This window comes from Terrapene carolina, unplaced genomic scaffold, assembly GCF_002925995.2.
Source record: "Terrapene carolina triunguis isolate 2854851 unplaced genomic scaffold, T_m_triunguis-2.0 Scaffold130, whole genome shotgun sequence".
Taxonomy (NCBI): domain Eukaryota; kingdom Metazoa; phylum Chordata; order Testudines; family Emydidae; genus Terrapene; species Terrapene triunguis.
Genome location: NW_020664481.1, coordinates 6,041,046 through 6,053,422, shown reverse-complemented (window position 1 = coordinate 6,053,422; position 12,377 = coordinate 6,041,046). Strand labels below are relative to the sequence as shown.

General features: G+C 47.5%; 1 protein-coding gene across 3 annotated transcripts in view; it reads left to right on the top strand.

The window, feature by feature from the left end:
• Positions 1-12,377, top strand: part of COL20A1 (collagen type XX alpha 1 chain) — a 99,385-nt gene that overhangs the window by 14,372 nt on the left and 72,636 nt on the right. For all 3 annotated transcript variants that reach the window (XM_026652796.2, XM_026652797.2, XM_024219197.3), the window contains exons 5-9: positions 4,570-4,713; positions 5,222-5,380; positions 6,368-6,565; positions 9,052-9,207; positions 10,913-11,032. In XM_026652796.2, coding sequence (XP_026508581.1) covers positions 4,570-4,713; positions 5,222-5,380; positions 6,368-6,565; positions 9,052-9,207; positions 10,913-11,032 — 777 coding nt within the window. The remainder of the gene's footprint in view (positions 1-4,569; positions 4,714-5,221; positions 5,381-6,367; positions 6,566-9,051; positions 9,208-10,912; positions 11,033-12,377) is intronic.

The window sequence follows — 12,377 nt, the reverse complement described above, 5'->3', positions numbered from 1 at the left end:
GTCAAAGCAACCTAAAGGAGCCCGGCACCAACGTCCACTCAAAGCTCAGGAAAGTTAAGCTCCTAACTCCCTTAGGCGCCACTGGGAATCTCGTACTTTAAGGGTACTGCTTTTTCAGCAGGATCTTCAAAGCTCTATGGGGTATCTGTGTTTTATCTTGTGCTTCCAGGTGGGGGAACTTCTGACCTACTTTCTGTCCACATTTACAGTCTGTGCATTTCATCAGGGGATGGTTTAGAGCATCGTTTGCACACAGTCCCTTGGCTTGTCCACGCAGTCTGATTTCCTGGAATGCTTTGTGTTTCTAGATAGTCATGTCAAAGCAACGGGGGAGCAGCTCTTTACCAGTGTCCTGCATACTAATTCCAGTTCCTGAGGTCTTGAATCAGCTTCCTCATATAAATACAGTCCCTGAGTGACTGGCAAGATTTAGTGTCCTGTACCAGAAGATCCCCAGAACCCCTTGAAATGACAGCACAAACATACATTACGTACTGGTTTTGTCCTCCCTGGAAAGGGGAGGTGCCCACTTTGACACCACCTTGTCTGCTAACCATGCCATGCATGGTGCCTTACATTTTTGTAGTATTCTGATTTGCAGGGCACCTCTCTCTGCAGCCCTGAAGGTTTTACAGGAATTAAATCCTCTAAAATAATAGTAAAATCTCACACAAGGGCACACACAGCACAGACTATAAACTCCCTCCTCCAACAGAAAAAAATCCATCAGATTCTGATGCCCCTTTTGGTAGGGGTTTTGCGGGGGGGCGTTTGTAGAATTCCCAGGCTCCAGAAGACCAAGCTGGGGAGCAGATTCCAGAGCTGAGGACGCTTCCTGGGCAATATCCATCCATCTACTGCTCTCTTACGCCGAGGGATTTTAGTCAAGCACTTCTGCTGATCACAGTGGTGCGGTGCTGTCCCTGGCTGTGTCACTGAAGGGCCGTGCAGCGAGGCAGAGGAGGGTAGCTATCAGCAAGGAATGCCTGCATGCACACCGGTTGTTGGATGGGCTTTCACCAACCTTGCTTCTAGCTCTGTGGGCACCTGTTTGCTCAGCTGGAGTTGAATGTTTCTCACTTTCCCATCCCCAGTTACAACCAGGGCTGCAGTGTGCACGGGGGATTGTCAGAATTCCAGTGATCCAGGCAATTCCCTTCTCAGAGACATTCACTGCTACATGCCTAAGGCTTTCCCTAATGCTCAGATTTAAAGAGTAATTTCTGGACCTTAAAGAAGGCATCCGTTCAGAAGCTTAGAGGTCAGAAACCTGTCAGTCACAGTAGTTTCAGACACGTGGACCTGTCAACTCAGTCACAGACTAGCAGTCCAGGGAGCAGTTGTCTCTTTCTCTCAATGTCTCCCTTCCTCTTGGTTTTGTGACCACAAACTCCACTCAGTCAGCCTCACCAGAGATGTCTCATCATAGCTGAAGCGAGCATGGGTTTGTGTCAGAGCGAGGATACTCCTTCCTTTCCCCTAGGCTTATTTGAATTGCCATTGTAACTCTAGCACCCTTGTAGCCAAGATGGAGTCTGCTTTGTAGGCAGCTCTGGCCAAGAGAGAGCGCGCGCAGGAACGCAGCAGGAAAAAATCCCTTCCACCCCAGGGGCACCTGTTCCAAACCCCCCAGAGTGAACACACCCACCCACAGGAAAAGTACAGTGGATATAAGAAAGGGAAATATTTATGTACAGAGGGATGAGAGGAGAAAAGCAACAAGGGGAAATGTAGGGGGAGCAGTAGAACAGGGTTGCATCCAAACCAAGGCCCCACGTGCCCACTGGTAGCACAGTCTGGAAGGGCAGACACTGAGCAATTTGTCTGCACACAGAGTTCAGGAGTCCTGAGCAAAGTTCCAATCCAGTGGTGAATCTTGGGTGCTCCTGGTTGTCTTCGGCGCCTGTGAACTTTCCCCAACAAACCCCTCCGGTGCCCTCTTCTGCTGCCCTCTGCAAAGCCACACAGAGCGACTATCTCCCCACTTAACTGGCTAGCAGCCTCCCTCCTTGTTCCCAATGCAGAGTCACAAGCCCCAGTACTCACAGCCCCATGCAGCTCTGGGCAGCAGTGATACTGGGTCCAGCTCCAGCCTGTCCTTCTCAGGCGATTCCTCCCTGGCACAGTGCTCCTCCTGGCTCCTGTCCTGGGGTGTCCCCGATCGGCCCTGTCCTTCCCAGGCTTCCGGCAGGTTCTCTGCTGCTTCACTTTGTGAGGGCCTGCGGGCTGCAGCCCTTCTTTCTCTCTGCAACTCCAGAGCCACCCCCTGGACTTTCCCTCCTTACTCTCACTTCTCCCCCTCCCCCCTTGGGAAAAAACTTTAAAGGGGCCATGCTCTCTAAACCCCAAGGGGTTACACCATATGAGATCTTTCCAGGAGCTTCAGACCTTTCATTCCCCATCAGGCAGGGGTGAGGTACTGCCGTGATCATGGATGGTAGATGAAACCTTACTCCAGGGCCACAATGGGAGAATGATGGGCACAGGCAGCACTGTCACCCTATCAGATAGTCAGTGGCGCCAATCAGACTTTCTGCCCACAGAAAACATGTTACCACTCCCCTCCCAGCCCTCATCTCCTCTCGCCCCCTTACATGCATTTGGCTGCGGCTTTGGAGAGTTAATCCATAGATGCTGTCCCCTCTGATCTGCAGCTTCTTGCCATGTTGGTTCAGTAGGGGCATGTCCACAGAAAGGTGGCAGCTGCCCAGAGGCAAAGGTCCAGCTGAAATGTCCTGCATCACTAGCTGGCAGAGGCGATATTCCTCCAGCGGTTCTAACCGAGCGATATTACAGTGATGGGATGCAGTTCTACAGCGTAGCAAGTTGTATTGCTTTAAGTCACAAATTCCTGCAGCAAGAGGAAGAATGACTGGGTCTGCAAACTAACCCCAGGGGAAATGCTGCCTCAGAGACGAAGCCCTTAGCAATGTCACTGCTCAGCTCCTGTCTTAAACTGACGGGTGGTGGCGACCTCAGCCTTCGGTCACCTGTGACGCTGCTCTGTGCAACCAGCGTTTCTACGTGCCGCCACCAAACAACTGACAGCTCCAGTAGCAATAGCGCTGCTGACAGCTGCTGCCAGACATATGACAGTAATAGAGCTGCCGTGGACTGTTGGATCTGTCAGTGCCCTGTGGCCTCCCCTTTCTATTCAACTTCTCTGTTTCTCCATCCATCCATCCATCGCTGGACAGCAGCGTCACAAGCTAGCACAGCAGAGAGCCAGAGAGATTTTCCCACTGGCTCTTTTCCAGCATGTTTGATGGTTTGAAATTAAGCAAAACATTTCCCCCCATCCCTACCAATGGCATCTGTGCTTGTGTAGCCACTAAACACTGTCGGGGGTTTTGTGAGATCTGGTCACAGGATCTATGAAACCTAGGCTAGCCCTGCTGATAGAAGGCGTCACTTCCAGAAATGGCCTCTGTGGATAGAGCAACTGAATCAGCCAGAGAGAAATGGGGTTTGCTCAGATAGCTGGGGTGAAAGTGACAGAGAGAGAGGAGGGATGACCCACTGGTTAGGGTACCACCAATTGGTCAGAAGATCAAGGTTCAGTTCCCTGCTTTGCCACCGACTCCTTGTGCGACCGTGGCCAAGTCACTTAGGCATAAACTTTCAAAAGTGGCACCTAGTTTTGAGTGTCCAAATTTTAGACTTAATGGTTACGATTTCCAGAGGTGCCAGACAGCAATGGCTCCCAAGGAAACCAAGGACAGGGGTGGGTGCTCAAGAGAGATGGGCAGAAAATGGTTTTCTTGTACCAGGAAAATGTTTGGTTTTTTTCTTTTCCCAAAATATTTTCCCATCGTGAATCAGGAAGAACAATCGAAATCTCAAATTTTCATGAACCAAAATAAAATAAATCAGTTTGGATCAATTGATACATTTTGCTTAGACAATTCTGAAACATTTTGTTTCAATGTGAACTATTTTTTTTTATTTTATGATTTTTACTATAATTAACTCCGATTTCAAAATGAAAAGTCACTTCCAACAAGGACACCGGAATATTTTGTTTAGAAAATATCAGACCAGGACATTCTAAAAATTTTTGAAACTTTTTGGGCAGAGACAGTTTTAGTTTCAACAAACTAATATTTTTTTTTGGATGGGAAATCAGCTAACTGAAAAATTCCTGACCGGCTGTGGTGCTCAGCACCTCTGGAGAGGCCGTCCCCCAAAGTGTACAAAACTGGACACTCAAAATTAGAAGTCAATTTTGCACATTTGGGCCTAATTTCTCTGGGCCTCATTCCCCGAGCTATAAAATGGAGATAATAGCACTGCGCGACCTGCCAGGGGCATTGCAAGGACGTATGTATACACTAAAATTGAGAGGTGCTCATACACTGCAGTAAAGGGGGCTGTGTAAGTACCTTGGATTGGTAGATGGGTGCTGCCTGGCCTACATTCCATTAGACGGAAGGAATTTGCAAGAGCTCCGCTGGCTGGTGTCCTGCAGTTGAGACCCCTGTCAAGGCTCATAAGACTCCCATATTCTGCATCGAGCCTGTTTTCAAAGGTGTCTGTTTTGTGTCTCTCCCCTCGCAAACCCCATTCCAGGTGACCCGGAACAGGAAGTCATGCTGAAAACCAAAACGCCTAAGGCAACAGTGGGGGGGCTGAGCCCCACGAAGGAATACACCCTGCAAATCTACGTGCTCAATGGCTCCCAAGAAGCCCTGTTTGCTAAAAGGAAATTTGTGAGTAAGTATGATGCACGGTATGTGCTGTCCCCGTTGGCATGGCTTACAGTGCCCGGACAAGCGGATTTCCTCCGAGTTAGTCCTCTAAAGATATGTCTGTGGATGCACCCAAGCTAGCTTTAATGGAGCAAGGAAGTTGCAGCCGCCCGTATTTCAGCGGGGGTTGTACAAGCCCTCCCAGAGCACTGGGTAATTACACGCGGGACTAGCCCATATTGAAGCATGTGGTGCTGCAACTTCCCTGTCCCTGATCAGAGCTAGCTCGGGTATGTCTCCTCCAGCTGCAGTCACACCCTGTGGGGGCAGTGTCCACATCCCGTGAGTGGCGTTGGACATCGACATGGCCTTGCGAACTGTCTTTTTGTGGTGATTGTGGTCGGAGTGGTGGTAGAGGGCACAGGGAGAGCCTGAGAGCTGCAGTTCGTGGGGCCGATCTCAGTGGCACCAGGTTTACGCCGACTCCCTTGACTTTTCCACCTTCTCCTTTGCTGCTGCTGCTCCTCTTGCAGTTCAGGAGCTGAAAAACGTCTCGCAGGCTAGAAATACCAGAAGGAACACAGCGACCTCCCCAGGAAACAGCATCACCCCTTTGAGAAATACAGCAACCGAGCACATTCCAGCGGCTAAAACAACGTCACTGGCTCCGAGTGAAGCCTCAACACAGACAGGTATGTGCAGGGTCGGTGCACAGGCCAACAGCCAAAGAGAGCCAGGAGAAGGCAGGGTAGCAGATGGGGGAAGGAAGGGGAATGGGGCAGGGACTATCTTACTGTTCTGTATTTGTACAGCTCCTAGCACAATGGAGCCCTGGTCTGTGGCTGGAGGTCCTAGATGCTGCCACAATCCAAATAATAAATGATAATCTGGCCATCAGAAGGGAATATTTCCCAGCAACCTTCCTAGAGGATGCCTTTCAGTTCTGGGTCAAGGACAGGACTCCTCGTCCGAGAATCCAGGAGGATTCCTCAGGGTCCTGTGGAAGTGTAAGGATGAGACCTCCCTTCGCTTCACCTCTGGGTTCTCCCTCTGAGAATGCAGAGCCCTATTTTTCCTGAGCCTTTGATCATTTTAAAAACACCCTGACAATGGGCCAAATTCAGCCCTGGAGTAAATCTTACTTCAGGTACACAGTAGTCGGCATATTGCATATGCTTCCCCTCCAGCTAGACAAAGCTTGTCCGTGCACACCTGGGGCTCACAGGAATTCAACTCCAAGGGATGCATTCACATCTGGTAACTGAGCACCAGCCCCTTTAAAAAAAAAAATCCATGGCTGGTTATATGTAGACATCACAGCCCTAGTTCATAACACTTGGCACAGCCATATAGGAGTCCATGATCTACTGCGGTGACAGAATTTAAGATTTTGGTTCCAAAAACCTAGGTCTCTACCTCTTCACCGATAAGAGAAACTCCATTAGAAGAAGCAGGGTTAGGGCTTATAGCCCCTGTGAGCCAGCCACTGGGGGTCTGACACGCTTGTGCCAGTCTGCCACTCCATCCAGTAGAACTCAGTGGTGAGATACACACACACACACACACACACACACTTAGCCAGTGTGTTCCAGTACGTTCAGCTTGTTCCTCTGAATGGGAGGTGCATGACGTGCTAAGGAGAATGGGCTGTTTCTCTTTTGTGATGCTGTGGAGTGCAGCAAAAGACAGACCTGAAAAGAGAAGACAGAAGGCAACAGTATCCAAGGGCTCCGGTGAAACCCTCGGAAGGAAACCAAACACCAAGTTCAGTGTGACAGAAACACTGACCATGCTGAAAACAACTCTGCGCAGCCCCACAAAATCTGAGCGAGGAGATCTAGGCCAAGGAAAACACACAAAGGAAACTTTAAAGAGAGGTGAGTCTTGTTTCTAACACAACTTCTACCCCTCCAGAATGCGCCCAGGAAAGTTATTCAGCTTAAAAATATTCACCATCCTGCCCAAAGAGGAGCAATTGCCTCTGAACAATCCAAGCAAAGGGAGAAGGGTATTCCCAGTAGACTTAGGTATTTTTATGGCATCTCCACATTCATGAATCTTGTCAAGAATACGGGTGTTTGTTCAGTTTGCTGTTATGTGTGGGGGTCACGATTTGGAGAACTGCCAAGTATTGCTGGAAATGCTCGCAGCTCTGCAAAGTGTCACAGACCTTAGTGCAAAAATTCCTACTGGGAAATGCACTGACTCATTAACTGCTCTTCTCCATTCATTATTCTCTAGTGTGGAAGTTTCAGGCATCCACTCAAGAAGTAAAAACAACACCGTGTGACCTGTCATGCACTGCAAATAATGAATAGTTAATAGTCAAACTGAAAAGCCTTGCAGACGGAAAGATTTTCATCCAAATTATTCAGCAGATCTGTCTTTCCTTCTTATAATGGAGAGGAAGGATGCTCCAGTGGTTAGGGCACTAGACAAGAACTTGGAGGACCGGGCTTGAAGTCTCTGCTCTTCCACAGACTTCCTGTATGGTCTTGGACAAGTTTAGTTTCTCTATAAAATGGGGATAATACCCCTGTGAGGTGGGACAGTGCTGTTGTGAGGATTAATGCACTAAAGGTTGTGAGGCACTCAGATACCATAGCAATAGGGGTCATATAAGTACCTTAGAGATAGATAACAGTTCCTATGATTGCAGCCTGGTAGCAGAGACTCGGGAATAACTAATACATTCACAGATATCTGGATCATCTGCAAAGGATTTTCAAATGGGGGGTGGGACGGAATGGCTAGTTTTACAAGAAATAGCACCAATAGTGCACAGTGTGTCCATCAGCAAACTCTAGTTTCCTCCAGTCCTTTTGTCCTGTCTCCTGGGGCCTTCTCTTCCTTAGGACAAAAGGTGTATTCTTAACTTGAGGTAAAATTCTCGTGAATGCAGGCTGCTTGTTTTCACAGGAGTTACCAGGTTGAGTTAAAGGCTCCTTTTAGTCTGTGATTTGACCTGCTAACTCGTGTGAAAAGTACAAAGCCTTGTCTTCACGAGGGTTTCACCTTGTGTTGGTTAGCTCGGATTAAGAACACACCTTTTGTCCTAACGGAGAGACCGCCTAAGTGACACTGGATTTGCTCCCTCAATCTCATGAATGGGGAATGGCAATTGAGTGGCCAGGGGATCACCAATGGAAACCAGATTGTCCTGCTTGCCTGAGTCTGGTCCGTCTGCAGAGACCAGTGGAATCTCTGGCCGTCACATGGTAATTCTGTGAGATGCGGCAGGAATGCGTTCTGCTGCTGTGCAGCCTGTTCTCTCTTGCCTGGTACCCTCTGGTGTTCACCCCAAAAAAAGTAAAATGTCCATCTGAAAAAAAAATCAGGGGAAAAGTGCAGCTTATCAGTGACGTTCCTTATCCTAGTCCCTGCTAGCTGCAGGCGTGGGCTAGGGAGGGAGGTGTACAGATACACGGTGCCAACAGTTTAGGAAGAGATTAGATTTAATATAGAGAAAGCATCTGAATAATTATAGCCTGTAGGGGATCTCCTGCTGGAATGGAACTAAATAATCACCTGAGATTCCATAAGATTTAGTGTGATATAAAGGAAAGAGCTGGATTAGAGCTGAATGTAATGGATCTGACAGTTTACATAGAGCGGTGCTTAGGCGAGGCATATTTCCTAAAAGGTTTAACTTCTTTACCCCAAGAACATACCCCTTCACTCCTGTACACCTGTGAGCTGATGCTATAAGCAAGCTTGTACTCAGCCAAGTGACCAGGCAAAGGTGATGCCTTGTTGTTGATCTCTCTCTCCTTGGAAGCAAGAAAATTGGTTGTGATTCTGGCCTTGGCACATCGTTTTATCTCTTTGTGCCTCAGTTTGCCAATCTGTGAAATGGAAATAATACTTGTAAAGCTCTTTGAGATCAAAGCGTTCCAGAGGCACAAATGATTGTGTCTTAGAGTTGTACCTGCTTGGTTGATTATTTAATGGCAAAATTCAGTTAAGGAGGAGAGAGTGGGATTCTATTCTGCCTTGCTGATCAATCATCTACATTATAATGGCAGATTACTGTACATTATCTGCAGTCTTGTACAGAAAGCATAAGCTTGATTGTCCAGACATAGGCTGAGTTTGCAGCACTGATAGGTAGTACTATCACGGACTAATGCTCTAAGCTAATCACTGCAATTTATGGGGATCACAGACTATTGGTCCATCTAACCACAAAATGGGGTCTATTGGCTCCTGGTTCTAATGAAGTTATGAAAGTTTCAGCTTTGACCTTTCACAAACCTGATTCTTGCCCTTAAAGCCAAGGGGATGTGTTTTGATTCGTGGTGCTGGGGCTCTCTTGTCACAGCTCCTGCATCCTCCGACTGATCTCAATCACTGTCTCTCCTAGGTCCTCAGTTTCGATGCGACACATCTGCCACAACTGATATTGTCCTGCTGGTGGATGGGTCTTGGAGTATTGGACGCAGCAACTTCAAGCTTATCAGGGAGTTTCTGAGCACCTTGGTTTCACCATTCAGTATTGCCCGGGATAAGATAAGGATAGGTAAGAGAGCTTCTTGTCTCCAGGCCTCCAGCTACAGAATCAGGATAAAACCCAGCACATCTCCTCTCCTGGGAATAAGAATGAGGAGTACTTGTGGCCCCTTAGAGACTAACGTATTTACTGGGGCATAAGCTTTCGTGAGCTACAGCCCACTTCATCAGATGCATGGAGTGGAAAATCCAGTAGGAAGATATATCTATACAGAGAACATGAAAAGATGGGGGTTGCCATACCAACTCTAACGAGATAAATCAATTAAGGTGGGATATTATCAGTAGGAGGGGGAAAAAAACTTTTGTAGTGGTAATCAGGATGGCCCATTTCAAACAGTTGACAAGAAGGTGTGAGTAACAGTAGGGGGGGAAATTAGCATGGGGAAATAGTTTAAAACTATAATAGCCTGCCTTCATTGATTTGTCTCGTTAGAGTTGGTATGGCAACCCCCATCTTTTCATGTTCTCTGTATATACACCTCTACCTCGATATAACGCTGTCCTTGGGCGCCAAAAAATCTTACCGCGTTATCAGTGAAACCGCGCTATATCGAACTTGCTTTGATCCACCGGAGTGCGCAGCCCCGCCCCCCCGGAGCACTGCTTTACTGTGTTATATCCAAATTCGTGTTATATCGGGTTGCGTTATATCAGGGTAGAGGTGTATATATATTCCTACTGTATTTTTCACTCCATGCATCTGATGAAGTGGGTTTTAGCCCACAAAAGCTTATGCCCAAATAAATGTGTTAGTCTCTAAGGTGCCACAAGGACTCCTCGTTGTTTTTGCTGATACAGACTAGCATGACTACCACTCTGAAACCTGTCTCCTGGGAATGTCTCCTACACTTGGAGAGGATGTGCTTGTTGACCATTCTACGAGACTAAATGATCTGCTAATGGCTCTGTTTTTCCCAAAGCTGAACAAATGCATTTTTAAGCAGCGAAGCTAGACGGATAATGAACATAGCCCTTCGAGTGCCATGTCATACGTGCAGTCCTTGGAAGGATAAGGAGGGCATTAGGTCCCATCCAACTCTATCTTGTTTAAGTGCCCCTCTGGGCAGCTGTAGGATTTGCATTTTTGCACTTTGTTCTCGGCCAACCTCTTTCACGTGGCTGCACGTTGGATTGTATGCTTGCGTATTGACAGCGATTCTTGTCTGACCTCTAGTGGTTGTAACAGACAACTACAGTGTGTGCTGTGGCCCACATTTTGAGGAGCACTTCAGACATTCAGTGCCTCGTGCAGTGGCAATACAATGAATAAATAGTAACAAGAGGCTGGGGAAGAGAAGCTGAAAGGCCGCTTTAGAAAAGTTGGGCCAGTGTAACTAAAGGGAGAAAGGTGACGCAGGTACGGAGTGGGAGGTGAAAGGGAAGAGCAGAAGGGAACTGTGGGATGGAATAGGAACCTGGCAACTGCCTTAATTACAATAATACCTAGCTCTTACATAGCGCTTCAGATCTCAAAGCGCATTGCAGGGGAGTTAAGAACCATTATCCCCCTTTCAGAGGTAGAGAAATTGTCGTAGAGAGGTGACTTTGCCCACAGAAGGCCAGCGGTGGAACTGGAAGTAGATCCCAGATCTGTTTGGTGCACTATCCGGTAGCCAACGCTGCCTGTCTATGGCAATCTTGGGAAAAAGCAGCTTTCATCTTGCCGCTTAACCCCTTGGTTGCACTCTGTTGACTGCTCTTGCCTTCCCCAGGTTTGTCCCAGTACAGCAGTGATCCACGGACAGAGTGGAACCTGAACACCTATGTCACAAGGGACGAGGTGTTAGAGGCAGTGAGGAACCTGCGATATAAAGGCGGCAACACTTTCACAGGTAACACAAGCTTTATCTTCAGCTCCCCCACTCTCTGTCTCTGGCTGGGCTGCATGTAGAACCTCTCTATGATCATTAGCCAAGAGCTTAGCATCCTCCACTTTAAGGGAGGAATATTCTGGCCGGATGTGTCTGAATTGGATACAGGACCAAAGCAGCGTTAGTTACGAGAATACAGTGCAGTTGCTGTACATGGTGCAGATATCTCTGACCTAAGCTATTGGTAATGAAGGAGAAGGTGCCTTTGCGTCTCTCGCATGTGCAAGTGCACCCCCCCACACACACGCTATGATAGCACCAATGCCCCAGCAAAAGGAAAGGCACGATTGTTACTTCTTTAACTGCATCACTACAGGAAATAATAACTGAATATGGACATCCTAAGGCCAGGCTGACGCCACCACCAGAGCAGCCACCGCTACTGTACTGGGAACACCTGGGAACTATCTGAGCATCTGAAGTTGGGGAGGAGGGAGCAGCTCCCCCCTTCAGTCTCCCCAAATCCAACATGCGGCCTCAGCAGTACTCCCTTGGGAGACTGGTGCAGTCATCTCTATAGCACTCTCAGCCTCCATGGGTCCAGGGAGATGAAGTCCAGAGATAATCTGGGAAACTTGGACTCCTGTACAGGATCTAGTAGGGTTTAAGAGCAGGATGAAGAATGAACTTCGCAAAGGGAAAATCATCTTCTTACTGTAAAGATTACAAGAAATGGTCTGGTTGATTATGGTTAAATTTGGGGGAAATCTATATATTCTACCCACATTCATTGTGTGATTGAAACATTATGTCACCATCTTGACCACTTGGCTTATATTTTATCCCTTTTCCCCTACGCTTTGTCTGTCTGTCTGTCCTTTTAGGCCCCGATTCAGCAGAGCACTGCCGCACTTGAAACAGTGGGAGCTAAGTGCATGCTTACGTGCTTTTGCTAAATTGGGGCTGTATCTTGTATGATCTTCAAGGCAGGAAATTTGCCTTCATTTATGTTTGGAAAACACCTAGTGCATTGTTGGCTTTGCTTAGGATATTAGTGTTTCATTATATTTATGATCAGGTAAGAGGTCCATAAGTGACTTGGTAAAGTTCAGTGTGGTTTGGTTTTGGATTGTTTACGCTGCTGATACATCTGCGGCCTGATTTTATCAAATGTCTGTGTGGAACGTCAAGCCTAGTTTCCATGCACAACTACTTTGATTGTGAGCAAAAATGGAATAAACATGCATGTAAATCAGGCACACAGTTTTGCACATGCATTTTTTTAAAGGGACATTGTCCAGGTTTATCTGCCCACAGTTTGCCTCACCTTTGTTCTCTTATTTGTTTGCAAAATCTCCACCATTCT